Source organism: Oryctolagus cuniculus, chromosome 13, assembly GCF_051225735.1.
Source record: "Oryctolagus cuniculus isolate XC-2025 breed Fujian yellow rabbit chromosome 13, ASM5122573v1, whole genome shotgun sequence".
Classification (NCBI taxonomy): Eukaryota; Metazoa; Chordata; class Mammalia; order Lagomorpha; family Leporidae; genus Oryctolagus; species Oryctolagus cuniculus.
Genome location: NC_142879.1, coordinates 30,304,486 through 30,321,094, shown reverse-complemented (window position 1 = coordinate 30,321,094; position 16,609 = coordinate 30,304,486). Strand labels below are relative to the sequence as shown.

General features: G+C 37.4%; 1 protein-coding gene across 1 annotated transcript in view; it reads left to right on the top strand.

Annotated features, from left to right (window-relative positions):
• Positions 1-16,609, top strand: part of USH2A (usherin) — an 870,853-nt gene that overhangs the window by 398,076 nt on the left and 456,168 nt on the right. The window contains exons 24-28 of the mRNA XM_089312189.1: positions 18-144; positions 2,184-2,285; positions 4,262-4,441; positions 5,474-5,604; positions 12,156-12,429. Of these exons, the coding sequence (XP_089168315.1) occupies positions 18-144; positions 2,184-2,285; positions 4,262-4,441; positions 5,474-5,604; positions 12,156-12,429 (814 nt within the window). The remainder of the gene's footprint in view (positions 1-17; positions 145-2,183; positions 2,286-4,261; positions 4,442-5,473; positions 5,605-12,155; positions 12,430-16,609) is intronic.

The window sequence follows — 16,609 nt, the reverse complement described above, 5'->3', positions numbered from 1 at the left end:
CGTATTCATTCATTAAGGAGTCATCTGTGGAAGTTACCACAACTGATGATCACGGTAAACAATATAGTGATGGCGAATGGCATGAAATAATTGCTATTAGACATCAAGCTTTTGGCCATATCACTCTAGATGGACAGTATACAGGTAAGTATTTTTATAAATATAAATAGTTCTATTGGTATGCTTGTATTACCATATTTTTCTCTTGTTTATATCACTATATTAGCATCATCTCCATTCAGATCCATCTGAACTGCTGTAGAAATTTTACTTTGGTTGCTGCTGAAATAATGAAGTCTGGCAGCCAGTTTCTCACCCATGCAGGACTTCAGTAAAACAACAAAAAAAGGCAGAATTCTCTGTAATTATGTTCATTCACAGTCTTTTTGACCCCCAGAAGGCAATTAAAGTAGAGCAAGGCAGTTATCCAGGGGTGAGGAACACAAAGATTAGAAGAGCTTTGTAATTTCTCCCAGGTACACAGTTGACAGCCAGCATTCTTCACTCACCTATCCTGTCTTTTCAGATTTAAGTTTTGTTTTCTTTCCAATCTACCATTTTCATGTAATTATAAAAGAATTAGTGTGCCTGTATGATGACAGAGACTTCTATTAATTCATTCAAGAAGTATGTAATTTTAATGAGCACCTATTACGTTCCAAATATGTTGGAGAAACCCTGGAGAGATGGGGAACGGAAGGCAGAAGACAAAACAAGTAAATGCTAAACACATATCACATGGTAGTAAATTCTGATAATGCAAATATAGAAAGAGAGGGAAAGGGGTGTGTGTGTGTCTGTGTGTGTGTGTATGCATGCAGTGTAGCGTATCTGTGTTGGAAAGGAGTGTTACAATTATATATAAGACTGTTAGGGAAGGCCTCTCGGTTGGGTGATAATTGAGCAGAGACCTGAAGGGATGAAGGAGTAGACCACGCAAATATCTAGGAAAAGAAAGTTTCAGACCAAGAGAACAGTAGGTATCAGGGCTCTGAGCCAGGGAGCAGCTAAGGAAAGGGCTAGTGTTACGGCATAGGTCCCAGAGGGCATTTGGGGGCCAAATAATAAAGGCTCCAGTGCAGGGGATGTCTCTGAAGAGTTTTGAGAGGGAAGAAACAAGATAGGACTTCTTTCTCTTAATGGATCGATCTGGCTGCTCTGTTGAGAATAAATTTCAGGAGAGATGAAGGTGAAAACCTGGAGACTAGTTAATATACTTCTGAAATAACTCTGTTACAATTCAGGCAAGAAGTCAAGGTGATTTGACTCAGGGAGATAACTGTGGCTATCACACAAAGTCGCCTTATTCTAGTTATACCTTTGATATCAAATTAACAGTATTTGAAATGAGACTGAGACAGCAAGGGCTGCCAACAACCACTCTGGGGCCACATCCAGTTTATGTTTACTTTTATAAATAAAGTTTCAGTGGAGCACAACACTCATTTATATAATAATTGTGACTACCTGAGGCTGAATTGTATACAGAGTTGCCATCTGGCCCCTCATGTAATGTCACTACCAGGTTTGGGTCCTCAACTTGAAGAATGCTGCCAAAACTTTGCAAGGTGGAAGCAGAAGATGATTTGGATAGAGACTTCATCAGTCACCTTTGAACATGTTAAGTCTTAACTGTCTATGGCATATCCAAGTGGAAACATCAGGCAGGCTGCTTGCTGGGCACCCTCATCTGACTTTAGTGATGAGGTCCAGCCTGGAAATACAAGTCGGGAGTTGTTAGCAAAGGATAGTATTTAAAGCCCAGGGACCAGAGGTAACAGGCTAGTTAGAGTGGATTGGGTTCTGGAAAAAAATAAAATTTTCTTTCCTCTTAAAGAAAGCTGAAGTTAGAAATCTTAATGGGGATTTTACATTGTTGTACAACACCATCAAGAGCCAGGGGCCACTCTGGTCTTTGAGCCTGGTGCCCAGCACACTAGCAGACTTGTGGATTCCCTGTAGGTAGAGAAAGGAAGAGGTTGGAGAAGGGAGGAAGTCTGGGTTGTTATGATATCATGATACCGAGATGAAGAAGAACCCAAGAAACAAGTGACCCAGAACAGACTGAAGTAAAAGAAGAACCGAAAGAGATGTCCCAAGTCTTGGTAAAGGGCTTTACTATTTGTTAGACTAGTAGAACTAGTTATCCTGCTGAAGCTGGATTCTCGTCTCCCTTTCTGCAGGTTCCTCAGCCTCCCTGAATGGTAGCACTGTCATTGGAGAAAACACAGGAGTATTTGTGGGAGGGCTGCCACAAGGCTATACCATCCTCAGGAAGGATCCTGGTGAGTTCAGCAGGGTACAGAATTATTTATTATCACTCAAACTTACAAAATAATCCATTTGCATAATTCTATCTCACGTTATATTTTGTACATGCTATATTGTATGTATCAATTTCTCAAAAATTCCCGTTAAGTCTTTGTTAAAGAAATTATGTATCATTTATATTTATCATGTTAGTACTCAGTTCTTGATTTATAAAAGAAGTCTATTAAACCTCTGAAATAAATTACACTAACTTCAGTTGGAGGTATATTATTTTAGGATTTGTAATAGATTTTTCAAATATTTTTAAATTGAAGGTCAAACAGCACTTAAATGAGAAAGTATGAGCTTGCTTTACATTCTAAGTAGGGTGAAGGACATTCCCTGAGAACTATGTGACAGGCACTCATCCAGTCCCTAGATATTCATAAGTAAGTCAAATGTGGTCTTTGCCATAATAAAGGGTTAATAATAATGAGCATATAATTCCAAGCTAATGCCAAATTGCTATAATGAGGTATTGTTAAGTAAATTCCATATTTTTAGGACAAGACAACAAAAAGACACTAAAATGAAACTAATGAAAACTAACATGAATGAAATAAACTTTAGGCAGAAAAAAAATCATCCTTCAGCTACACCCCTAATAGTTCCAGAGTGGTAGGGCACCTCCCCCCGTCCCACAGGAAGTTAAATATAGCTACGCAAATGTTACAAATATGCCAAGGCCCAGATGAACATATTTTATTTATAGGTAGCACACACACACACACACACAAAGCGTTTACCAATTTGTGCTTCCAGGTAATGGTAGGTCCAGGTATCAGAATAAGAACATATCTTGATTCCAAGTAGCTTATCTATAGAGGATATCTCTTTGTTACAAATAGATAGACTCCATGTGTATCAGTTGGCTTTTTAAGACTTTGCTACTGCATGCCTTCCCCAGAAGCAAGTGGTAAACTCAAAGCTGAGAGCACAGCCTTGTACCTGTAGGTTGCTTTAATGCAACCTCAATGCCACATGTCCTCCCTCCTTTTTTTTTAACCTGCTTTGTCTGTAATTCTCCCATTTACTCACTTTCTCTTCCAGCCCCCTCCATCATCTTTATTTTCTCTATTTAACCCCCTCCATCCACATGATCTAAAGAATTCCAGTTTTTAAGATTAATATTAGATAACTTCTTAAAAGTAAAATCATGTTTTTGATTCATTTGAGCAACATACTGGTTCATATTGATAACAGAACTGAACTATAAATTACAGATTCATAGAAACATTTCCTTCAAACCTTACTTTTAAAAGTTGCTACAGAACTTACTTTGTAAGGCTAGTGGCAGATGAAATGTCTGTGTGTTCGGAAGGCAGTGTTCTTGGAGTGAGTGTTTAGCCTGGTGGTTATGATGCCTGCACGGCATAGCCAACTGCTTGTGTTTGATTTGGACTTCAGTTCTGGACTCCAGCTTCCTGCAGACCCTGGGAGCCAGTGGTGATGGATCAAGTAGTTGTTTCCTGCCACCCACATGGAAGCCCTGGATTACAATCTAGGTTCCCAGCTTCAGACAATGCCCAGCCCCTGTCGTCGCAGGCATTTGGGAAGTAAACCATTGGATGGCATCTCTCTCCCTCTCTCTCTCTATCTCCTTCTCTCTCTCTCTTTCCCTTTCTCTCTCTCTTTCTCTGTGTCTCAAATTAATTAATTAGAAAATAAAAATAAGCAAAAATCTTTTAAAAGGTAACTTTCTTCCTTGTAGTACAAAATAAAAGATCCTGCTTAAATCTCTGTTTCTGCAGATATGCTGGGTCTGAACCAGAGGTAAAGATTTATAACAGCTAACATTTACCATAGCCTATGGCATGGTGAATCATTAGGAGTCTTGCAATAAATAGGGGATGAGAGTGACTATTTCTTTGATTTTAATGGCACATAAAATTTACTGCTTGAAAAGAATCTTTCAAAATGTGCATTTCTTGGTATCTATCAACTCCTGCAGAGATAATCCAAAAGGGTTTTGTGGGCTGCCTCAAGGATGTCTATTTTATGAAGAATTACAATCCTTCAGCTACTTGGGAACCTTTGGATTGGCAGAGTTCTGAAGAGCAAATCAATGTGTATAACAGCTGGGAGGGATGTCCCACTTCATTAAACGATGGAGCCCAGTTCCTGGGAACAGGTAAGCTCTGAATAGACACCACTGATCACTTAGCATGCTCTTTCTCTATCTTTGGCATAATTTAATCTCTCTTGTCTGATTACTTTGACCTCGTATGAACCTGGTATCACAAAAATATCTAGTTATGCCATGATGCATGGAAATATGTCCTCAAAAATCTAGGCATGTAGTTCAAATCCTAAGACTCACATATATGTGATAGTCTTACACAACATCTTTGGTTGCCCATGCTGTTTTCAGTATATGTATGTTAATGTCACAAATATCCATTTGGAAGTCAGTTGTTTCAAAATAAGAACACAGTTTTACTTAGAAAGATGTTTTGAAGGGGTTTGTCTACTAGATTGATCCACAAATACCTATTTATCTCATTATATAGATGAATAATACTCCTAATAGTGAAGGTTCAACTATGTAATGGGTTAAGTAGGCCCTTGAGAGAGCACTAGAGAATAGAATAGAACCACCTTTGCTCCAAAGGCTGCAGCAAAAGGTAACATGTAGTGTCCATGGTATAACTTCCACCTCCCACCTACCTTTCTGTCTTGACAGCCATCTAGGAGCAGGTGCGAGAGAACATGGATATGGGTTCTTCTCCCATCTTGGCCTCTTGCATCTATAATTAAGTCAATTGTTTGTTAAGCTTCTTAATCTGCCTTCAGAACACAGAGGCATGTGATGCTAACAGCGTCATGGTCTGCACACTTCCTCATTGCTCTTTTGTCATTGTCTTTATGAGCATTTCTTCTGGTCAGAGCAATCACTTTTTCTTAATACATATGTGAAACATTAGCATTCTACAGAAATCAGAATATTCCATGATTTAGATAGCAAACTGCTTCTTTTTATAAGGTATATCAAGTTTATTTTACAACTTCCAAACAATTACAAGAGGGAGTTAGTATTGATTTGCATCTTCTCTTGTGGGAGATTTATACAATGATGGTACATGTTCTAGAGTATTAAAATACCATGACAATCCTGACCATATTTCTTTACACTTGTTAACTGTACATATTCTTATTTTTAAAGGATTCCTGGAACTTAATCCAAATGTGTTTCAAGGTGGAATGAACTTTGAGATTTCCTTCAAGTTCAGAACTGACCAATTAAATGGACTGCTTCTTTTTGTTTACAACAAAGATGGACCTGATTTTCTTGCTGTACGTTAATTAATTTCATTAAATTTGACTGAAAGTATCAGACCCAATTTTTAAAAAGATGAACCATTTATCATTATTATTATATTCGGTTGGGATTTCTTTACAGTTTCACCTTTGTTTTCATTTTTTCCCCAAGACATTTTAGTTTTGAAGTGCTATGAAACTTTTTATATTTTTGAATCATGATAATTTTTTAAATGACAGTTCTGTGAAAATTTTAACTTTAAGCAAACATACTTGATATAAGGAATTTAGAAAATTAAATTTACTGTTCCACTGAATTTTTTAAAAATGGTTTTCTTCACTGTCTTTTGATATGGTTTCTATATATAATATACATTACACATTTATAAAATAAAATATAATACAATGAATCGCCTAACCCAGTAACTAAAATAATATTGGGTTTTTGCATCTACCTATAGGTGCTCTCCTTTTCTTTTTCCCTGTCTCTCTCCAAAGGTAATGTGTAATCACAATTTTGTGTTTATCTTTCTCATGGATTTTTTTTGTAATTTGAATGTCATACATGAATACCAAAAAATGACTTTGAGATCCATGAAGCTGTTTCTGAGTCATTCTTGTCTTCTGTGTAGGTGTTCATTTCCAGGGTTGTGTCAAATACCTCTTCCCTTATCAGGAACGTACTGGTTGGTTCCATGATTTTTGTATGCCAAATAAGTCTGCTACAAATATTTTTGTACATTTCTCTAGATATAATGGACAAGTGAAACTGCCTTTACTTGTCTTTAATTATTCAGTTGGATACTAAAAATAAGTACTTTATTCAAAATGCTCATTTTTAAAAAGTTATTTTAAAGACCTAATAAAATCCAAAGAAATGATGAACGTCTTATCCTCAGATTATGATACTTAGGCAGATAGGCAATAAAATACATGTTTGTGATTTTGGGACTCCAAGATATTTTTACTTCAAAGATTTTTGCTTTCTGTATATAATTTTAATTCTGCTAATATGATTAATGGGAATTTATCCTTTAATGATATTGAATTCTTGCCTATTTAAAGTACTGTTTACTTGTAGGGTAAGAGTGTTATACAGTGGTTAAGTTGCTACTTGGGATGCCCACATCCCATACTAGTGTCCCTGGTTTGAGTCCTGGCTCCACTTCCAATTCCAGTTTCCTTCTAATGCACACAGTGGGAGGCAACAGATAATGGCTCAAGTATTTGGGTCTCTGACATCTTGTGGGATACCTAGGTTGAATACCCCACTCTTGTCATTGACCTGGCCATGCCCAGCCATTGCAAGCAACTGGGAGTGAACCAGTGGATGGAATATATCTCTCTGTCTTTCTGGCCTTTCAAATAAATACAAATTAAAGTATTATTTAAGAACTTGTTGTTGTTGGCCGGCGCCGCAGCTCAATAGGCTAATCCTCCACTTGTGGCGCCAGCAAACCGGCTTCTAGTCCCGGTCAGGGCACCGGATTCTGTCCCGGTTGCCCCTCTTCCAGGCCAGCTCTCTGCTGTGGCCCAGGAGTGCAGTGGAGGAAGGCCCAAGTCCTTGGGCCCTGCACCTCATGGGAGACCAGGATAAGTACCTGGCTCCTGCCATGGGATCAGCGCGGTGCGCCGGCCGCAGTGCACCGGCCGCGGCAGCCATTGGAGGGTGAATCAATGGGAAAAGGAAGACCTTTCTCTATGTCTCTCTCTCTCACTGTCCACTCTGCCTGTCAAAAAAAAAAAAAAAAAAAAAAAGAACTTGTTGTTGAAGGTAGTTATTCATTCTCTTGTTTATTGTTTTCCCCATCTACTGGAATCTGTCTCTATGAATATAATGACTTTGTCTCTCTTCTTTATGATTGTATTCTCAGTACCTAACCTTTAGCCTTTATTCCACACTCAATCAATATTATTAGATAAATAAATAAGAGCATATGTGAATGAGCCCTTATTGTGGTGACCTACACCAAGAATTCTGCAATCATCTTTATATGCATAGCTGTGGGAACTACAAAGATTTTATCCTTTGGCTCCTCTGGCATAGCACATGCTTCCACTGGAGGTTCCCAATCCTCTTGTGTCCTCTTTTACCTCCCCATCTTCCTGCATTCATTGTCTTTGGAAATAGGGTAAATTTCCACTATATTAAATAGTACTATTAACTTTATGCAAGCTTTATGTTTTTAAAGATTTGTTTTAGTTGAGAGGCAGAGTTACACAAAGAGGGAAAGACAGAGAGAAAGGTCTTCCATCTGCTGGTTCACGTCCCAAATGGCTGCAATGGCCAAAGCTGGGCTGTTCTGAAACCAGGAGTCAGGAGCTTCTTCTAGGTCTTCCATGTAGGTTCAGGGACGCAAGAATTTAGGCCATCTTCCCTTGCTTTTCCAGACAGCTTAGCAGAGATCTGGATCAGAAAAGAAGCCCGCCCAAGAATAAGAGCCCATTTAGGATGCCAGTACTACAGGCAGAAGCTCAACCTACTATACCACAGGGCCAGCCCCCTTATTGTATTTTTTAAAATCATTGTATTTAGGCAAATATATACTGAGTGCCTACTCTGTGCTGTGCTTTCTTTTAGTACTTCCCTTACAAAGGAAACATCATCATAGAACTTATTTTCTGGTCTTGGACATTGGAGGACTTTGCCCACAGATTACTCCTCAGTAACTCTATTATCCTGAGTAACTTCAGAATACATAGCTATCCCTTGGAATTTAATATCCTTAGAAATTTTCTACTGATAATATCTTAAATCTCCAAATACAATGTCATATCCTTCCAGCTCTCTCATTCTCTCTCATTTTCACTAACACTTTGAGACCATTGACTGTTAATCTCCTTTCTTTATAACTCATTTCCTCCTTATCTTAGATGTCATAAAACAGCTATTGACATTTCTTCTACTCAGGCTCTGATCTTGTATTTTTAACTCCATAACCATTTCAATCAGTTAACCCACACAGTTTTCAGTTCCAATAGCCAGATCATCAGCACTAAATGCGAACTAAGTAAAGGTATGAAGACTAGTGACACCCTTAGTTTAGCAACCCTTTTATTTAACAATATTTATTGTTTATAGAAATGGCAGACATGTTAGATGTGGACAGTGAAAGAATTTCAAGATTTAGAAAACACCACATCAGTGCCTTCAGATAGATTCTCACTCTCACAAATAAAACAAACGTATCTCCCCAACTTCTAACCTCTCTTCTTACAAACTGGCTATGTGCCAAGTCTGTCTCCATGCTCTCCTGACTCAGGGGAAAGCACGTACAACTGCCATCCTTACATCTAAAGTAAAGATGGTTGTGTATCCTCTAGTGTCTATCCCTTCTTTCACACAAGCTTATTCTAAAAATTATCCTTTCATGGTAACCTCAATTCTTCCCAGAGTGTTGGGTCTTACCCCTCAAAACATAAAAAGATTGAGTTCCATATATCTTATTTTTTTTTTTTTTTGACTTTGAAACCTCCTCTGTTATGTTTCCCTTCCCTATATAGTCAAGTGCATTGAAGGTAGGAACTCTGTTATTTCCACTTTCTCAACTCATCTCAGTCTTCAAAATTACTACAGATAGGGATCTTGCTATTACAGCACTCGGTAGTTTTTTGATAGTTGCCAGTGATTCTTACATTTCCTACCCTATTAGAGAATTTTTACCGCTTATCTTTCTGAATTTTGATATATCATCCTCCTTTTTTATTTTATAAAAAGTGTTACTCCCAACATACTAGTTGTTCTTAATTTCCATTAAATATTTCAAGCTTCTCTAAGATCATTTTTACTTTACAGAATTGATTCTATTCTATCTTCTTAAAACATTGGTCTTCCCGAACACTCCTTTTTTTCTTATTACTCTTGTTACTTGACTAGATAATCTTATTTATTTTGTCATGAACTTTCTCCATTTCACTGGCCTACCCTAAATGTAGGTATATTCATGTTCAACCTCCTCCTCCTCAAAAAAAAGTTTCTTCTGGCATTTCAAACTCGATATATCTACAATGAATTTGTTTCTCTTCCTTATCATTAACAACCACTATACAGAGCCTTTTCTTGAAATGGAATGCTTTTCATATTGTGATGATGGTCCCTAGTTACCCAAACAATTGATGAATACCTTTGGTTTCTTTTTTCATTCACCTAACACATTCACCTATTCTTCAGGTTCTGATGAGTTGCTTTTAAAATACTTCTTAGATCCAGTCTTCTGCAGCATCATTATTTTCTTATTTTAGTCTATTTCAAATGCTTTTCACAATTGTGTTGACTTTCTAGTAGGCTTCCTCAGTTCTAGTCAAGATTTTATTTCCAGTGTGTAATTCTTATGACTCAGAGCATGAATGTTTGGTACAAAGTAACAGTGGAAAGCATATGAGTTCTGGTAATAGACAAACAGGAGAAAAGGTGAACTTTCCCCCTATATCACTCAAAATTAGGCATTGGCATATCTGGGAAGACTCTTCTTTTTCTTTTTTTAATTTTTTTTATTTTGAAATAGATTTAAGAAAAGTTACAGAAGAGACAGTTTCCATATACTCCATGCCCCATTTCTTCTATTATTTTCCCCAAAGAAACTTTTATTTTAATGAGTACGAATTTCTTGAGTACAACTTTAGGAATACAGTGAATCTTCCCACCATACCTGCCCTCCCACCCCACTTCCTCTCCCTCTCCCATTTCCAGTCCCATTCTCCATTAAGATTCAGTTTCAATTAACTTTATACACAGAAAACCAACTCTATACTAAGTAAAGATTTCAACAATTTGCACACATACACACACACGAACACACACACACACACAAAACTGTTTGAAAACAAGTTTTACAGTTAATTCTCATAATACAACTCATTGAAAACCAAAGTCCTGCATGGGAAGTAAGTGCACAGTGACTCCTGTTGTTGATTTAGCAATTAACACTCTTTTGTATGATGTCACTGACCACCTGAGGCTCTTGACATGAGTGCCAAGGCTATGGAAGCCTTTTGAATCCAGTCTCTGTCAGTATTTATACAAGGCCATAAGCAAAGTAGAAGTTCTCTCCTTCCTTCAGAGAAAAGTACAACCTTCTTTGGTGGCCATTTCTTTCCACCGGGGTCTTTCGCACAGAGATCCTTTATGCAGGATTTTTTTTTTTTTTTTTTGCCACAGTGTCTTGGCTTCCCATGCCTGATATGTTCTCATGGGCTTTTCAGCCAGACCAGAATGCCTTAAGGGATGGCTCTGAGGTCAGAGTGCTGTTTAAAGTAATTGTCATTCTATGAGTCTGCTTTGTGGACTGCTTCCCATGTTGGAACATTTTCTCCCTTTTAATTCTATCTATTATTATTGCCAGACATTTGATCTTATTTATATAACCCTTTTAACACTTAATCCTTTCTATATGATCACTTTCTAACTCAAATCCTATCCCTATGTGTAACCTCTGCCTTATCTAAATTGGTGACTTTCTCTAAACTTAATGTCTTCATGCCACTGTATACGTTAATCTCTGCCTTGGAGAACCCTCCGTGAAACTTAGACACTTCCAAAAACCTTACTTTAAATCTTTTCTGATTCCAAGGGAGGAAAAAGCATATCTCTTCTCAGTTCCCATGGTACCCCCTCCCATTCTGTGCTTATTGCATTGACCCCCATATGTTTACCTCTGCTATTTTGCAGTGTGTTTATCTTGGAGTAGCAGGTATATGGAACATAGAGACTCAACATTTATTCAATGAATAGATAAATAATGACTACTTACCTAATGTACTTCACAAAGATGATATTTATATGGAAAACATAATAATTTTTATCAAGCAATGCTTCATTTGCTTTATTTGACACAATCTCAAATTTTCAAGGGTTTTATGCTTGCTTATTTGGCTTCTAATAAAATCAAAATATGGTATGTAAATTAATTATGTAACATTTTGAAGAAAAGCATATATTTCCTTTACTAGGAAAATTTGAGTACAATCTATTGACATTAGAAAATGGTATATTAATCTAAAAGAATACATACAAAAGCAATTAGGTTAGTTAGGGATTTAGAATTAAACTGAAATACTGAATCAAATATATCTTACAAATTTGAAATTGAGTTCACTAACCAGGTAAAATAAGCTTAATCAAGCTTGACATTTCATTTTCTTATTGTCTTGTCATATTTTCCCCAAAATTAGATCAATATATAAAGTAGTATTTTCTCATTTTCTAAAAACTCAAAAATAGAGTCATGGTTCAAAGTGTTCTGTTCTTTTCAGTCATTCAGTCATTTGTACAAGGATTTAATCTTTTTAACTATGTTGCACCAGGAAAAGAAGAAATCTTATGCCTACATAATATTGCATCACATAGAATAATCATTACTGTTATGAGTTTGTTTGACTCAATATGGCATTTTTCATGTCAATTATAAGCCTGTAAATTATTTTATTGTATTTCGCTAATGCTGCATAGGACAAAGTAGAACATTTTTATAGAATGGTCTCAGAGAAATTTCTTGCTTTCATCAAGAAATCGACCTTCAGTTCTCTCATAAACTGCTATTCTGAATTCTTTTTTATACACCTATTTTCTTTTTTAATATGACATCCAGATGGAGCTGAAGAGTGGACTACTGAGCTTCCGGTTAAATACCAGTCTTGCCCTTACACAAGTAGATCTGTGGCTGGGACTGTCCTATTGTGATGGGAAATGGAATAAAGTCACTATTAAAAAGGAAGGCCCCATGTTGTCAATAAGCATGAATGAATTGATGAAGTGTGTGCCAGATTCCAGACCACAGGGACTGGACGTGAATTCACCTGTCTATGTGGGAGGCATCCCACAGGAGCTGCAGAACTCATACAAACACTTGAATTTGGAACAAGGTAAACTTGTAGAACTCACAAATATATACAGCGCTGTTTCTACCAGGTTTTGGTGATGCTATATTTCAAGATACAGCAGTAGGCTAAAAGCCATATCTTTCAAACTCCTCTCCCTGTTTTTGAGAATTTTTAGCCCTATAGAATAATCACAGAACACCTCAAATTGTTTTGTACGCTACCCTAAAGTATATGCCATTATCCTATCTATACTCAATATATTTATTCCACATTCTTGCATGCATATATTATATATGATGCACACAAATATAGTTCCTCATATGTTTTCATCAAAAGCACATACAGTTTTAGTTGTTTTGGGTACTGATCACTATGTGTATTTACAGATGAAAAAATAAATTAAGCTGATGTTCAGAATGAGAAGAAAATGGCAATTCATTAGTTTTGTTTTCTTCTCTGCATTCCTGCTGATTCCCTCCATGCTTTTCCAGTAGAGTTTTCATGCAGAACAAGTACATGAAAGAAGTGATTAGGTTGAATTCCAAAAATACAATTGTGAAAACTTTATTATATAGAGTTGATGATTAATAGCTATCAGAGGAGGGAATAGTGCATTACTGCTAACCCTAGCCAGCATTTGACTAATATAAGTTAAAAAGATTAACAATATCTAAGTGCATTCAGTGTGGCAGGCATGGATTTGAGAGTTTTGCAAGAAGACAAGTGTCATTTCTTCGTAACAAGGCTATGAGTTAGATATCATTATTCATATCTCCATTTTACAGATGAGGAAACTGAAGATCAGAGAGGAAAGTAACTTGACAAGATCATGCAGCTAGTAAGCAGTCAGCAAAGCAGTAAATTTGTTTCAGGCAACCATGTGTCAAAATCCAGTCAGGTGATCTCATTTGTGGGCATCAGTCAATACACCTTCTCTTTAATGTGGGGGAAGCACTGTAACTTCTGACAGGTGACCACACATGGGCCTATGCAGAAAATGCCATCCACATATTTCAAAATCCATATACCATGAATAGTTAAAATTTCCATGAAGCAGTCTTTGCCTATTTGGTAAGTACATAAAGATTTAAATGCCTTTGAATAGGAAATATATGGCAAGCTCTAAGGAGACTTTAGAAGGGTAGTAGTAAGGAGTTAATGAATAACTGGGGTGTAAGACAGTAATGACATTTTCAAGGCACTTAAGATGTAACAGCAGCTAAAAATATTACATTCGTACAGGAGCTTCTCCAGGTTTTTAGATTTCTAAGGTTAGGAAGAACTTGAAAATCCTTTGTGTGAGTGAGATTGCTTGATCCTATTTACATCTATGGAAAAAAAAAAAAGAAAAGCCAGCATATCTGTTTTTGTGCTTTAGAATTATACCTAAATTACTACTGATGAACTTAGAGAAATGGCTAAAACTGGTGCTGTAGGATAATAATGATGGGAGTTTGAAACTTCAACAGGGACCAAAGGGGAATCATTTTCCTTGCACTATGTTTAAGCCTATAACGGAAAGACTTTTTATTCATGGGTAATGCTAAATGTTTATCATTGCAGTGTCATGCATGGCAGGGCATCTCGAACCACTGAGAGCAAACTGAAGTCTGGTAGCTAGAACACAAGAGAAGTCACAATTATCTCTGATTATCACTGTTCAAGATACACTGGGATCATATGGAAGGACTATTAAAAATGCAGGTTTTATGCCCCCCTTCCCTAAGAGTCTGACTCAGATGCTTTGCGACACTGATCTATATGAGCGCCGCATGTCCTATTCAGTGATCCTGGAGAATATTCACAGTCCAGAGAGGCAGCCTGCATTCAGTCAATTGCAATTAAAATGACTCATGTTCACTTAATGTATTTCTTTCAATCTACTATCAATAGTCTTAAAAATCTTTCTTTTTTCCTTTTTTGTGCTTCTTAATTAGCGCTTTTTACCCTAGAGGCTCTATTTTGTGGTCATATAAGTGCTATTTTTTTCTTATCCATTAATGTTGTAATTTTCCTTTGAATCAAATGCAAAATTAACTTTCCTCTTTGCTTTGGAACTGTGGGGCAACATAATGTGCTGAAGATGTACTCCCTCGGATGCCAGGAGTTTATCTTCTAAGAGCTGTGGTTAGGATAGTCACATCTAGGTTGGGCTGGCTGGGTAGGGGCATATGGTGTCACAGGTGCTCAAAGCTCCCAGTAAAGAGGGAGAAGGTGGATCCTGGCTCCCAGTCTGCCTGCCAACCCCAGGGCCCTGGTGCAAGACTGCCTCCCCTGGAAGAACAGCTACTGTCTCTCTGATTGTCAGCCTAGAGCTCTGGACCATATTTTAGTTGTTCAAGGGCTTGGTGGGAATTACAGGAGCTGGGGAATGATTCTCAGTAAGTCAGGGGGGGCAAAAAAAGGAGGAGTCTTTTCTGTTCCTCATATCCCATTCAAATTTTGAAGGTAGCTGGGAGTGTTTCTGGTGGTGCAGAGTTGACAGAATGGAACAAAGCTTCATTTGACCAAACTCTTTGGTCTCAGCCAAAAAGATAGCATGGGGGCACGGGGAGGGGGCTGTGAGAACTGTACAGCTTTTACCTCCAGGGCCTGAGGCGAGAGGAACGTTTCCCTAGGAGGATTAGCACTTACCAACCTCATTTCAGAACTCTCTGGACCTTTCTCTTTATCTGCAAAATGAAGGAAGAATACATCTCTGTGGCCTTTCTCAAATTTACAATACCATCTTGAAAATTAACTTTTATGACATTTATTATTTTTATTTTTTTAAAAAATTATGTTAAGATCACATAATATAAAATTTATCACCTTAGCTATTTTTAAGTGCACAGTTCAGTGGCATTCAGTGTGTTTCCATGGTTGTGCACCAATTACCACCATCCATCTCCAGGATCTTCTGGCCAAATTGAAACCCTGTTACCTGTCAAACAATAACGGTATTTCTAAAAATAGTACTCATGTATTTGCCAAAGTTGCCTTTCCAATGTTCTCCTTTCACTGTAGGAAATTTAGGATATGGAGAAGTTAGGTAACTCAGTTATGTGCTATCAGAAAACTGCTGCTAAAAAAAAAAAATAGGATATTTTACTTCTGAATTTTCTGGCAAATGTTTTTATATTGAGTTTCATTGCTTAGATTTAATCCACCCCAATTATTTATATCTATAGTATGTTTAAAATTGACTAACAATATTGATCAGCTGAGCCTAAAGTAATAGCAAAGAACACTTAGAAGCAAGGAGGCTACAACTTATGTGTTAGAAGATATAAACACTGAAGACCAAGGGCGGGTGCTTGATGCTGCAGTTGGGCTCAGGACTTGTGACACCTGCATCCCATATCTGAGTGCCTAGGGTTGAGTTCTGACTCTGCTTCTGAGTCCAGCTTCCTGCTAATGCTAACTCTGGGAGGCAGCAGATGATGGTTCAAATATATGAGTCCTGCCAACCATCTGGGAGACCAGAACTTCAGCCTGACCTACCCCAGGCTGCTGTGAGCATTTAAGGAATGAACTAAAACATGGAAGATTTCTGTCTCTGTGTCTCTATATAATAAGTAAAAAAAATAAAAATAAAAATCTTTAAAACTACTAGAAAAAACAATATGGTCATTTTAGACTTGAAAATAGCAATTAATGTGCTTGAAGCCTTTCAAACATGCAGTGCTTTGTTCAGAACAAATGAATGGGTATGCCCCAGCAGCGTCACACACTCTGGTTTGTCCCAGGTTTGCAGTGTTTTGAGCAGAGATCTGCCAAACTTCATTGAGCTGATTTCTCATTACTCAAAATAACAAGCAATTTAAAGCCACAGCTATTACCTGGCTGGCTGGATGCTTTTGGGGGTTTATTCTGTAACAAAAAGGTAGGGAATGTTCCAAATTCATTTCATGCACATTCTGTGTTAAACATCATAGAACTGTGCCAACTAGTGGCTGTTTGAAGGTCACTGGTGTGGCCATACTCATTCTGTTTCATGCCATGGTCTTGCTATTGCCAAATTGGAATTTTGGTTCCCATGATTCTAATGTGAATGCACAGTTGGTGGCCACTTTGTATATTCAGGAATACAAACTCAGTGAAGACTGTAGAGCACAGTAAAAGTTCCTCTGTACTTTGATTTAACTGGGACTAAATTCTATACCACAGACATATTCATTAGGCCAGGTGGACTTTGTGGCACAGTGGGTCACCCTGAAACTTGGGGGCTCACATCCCAAAC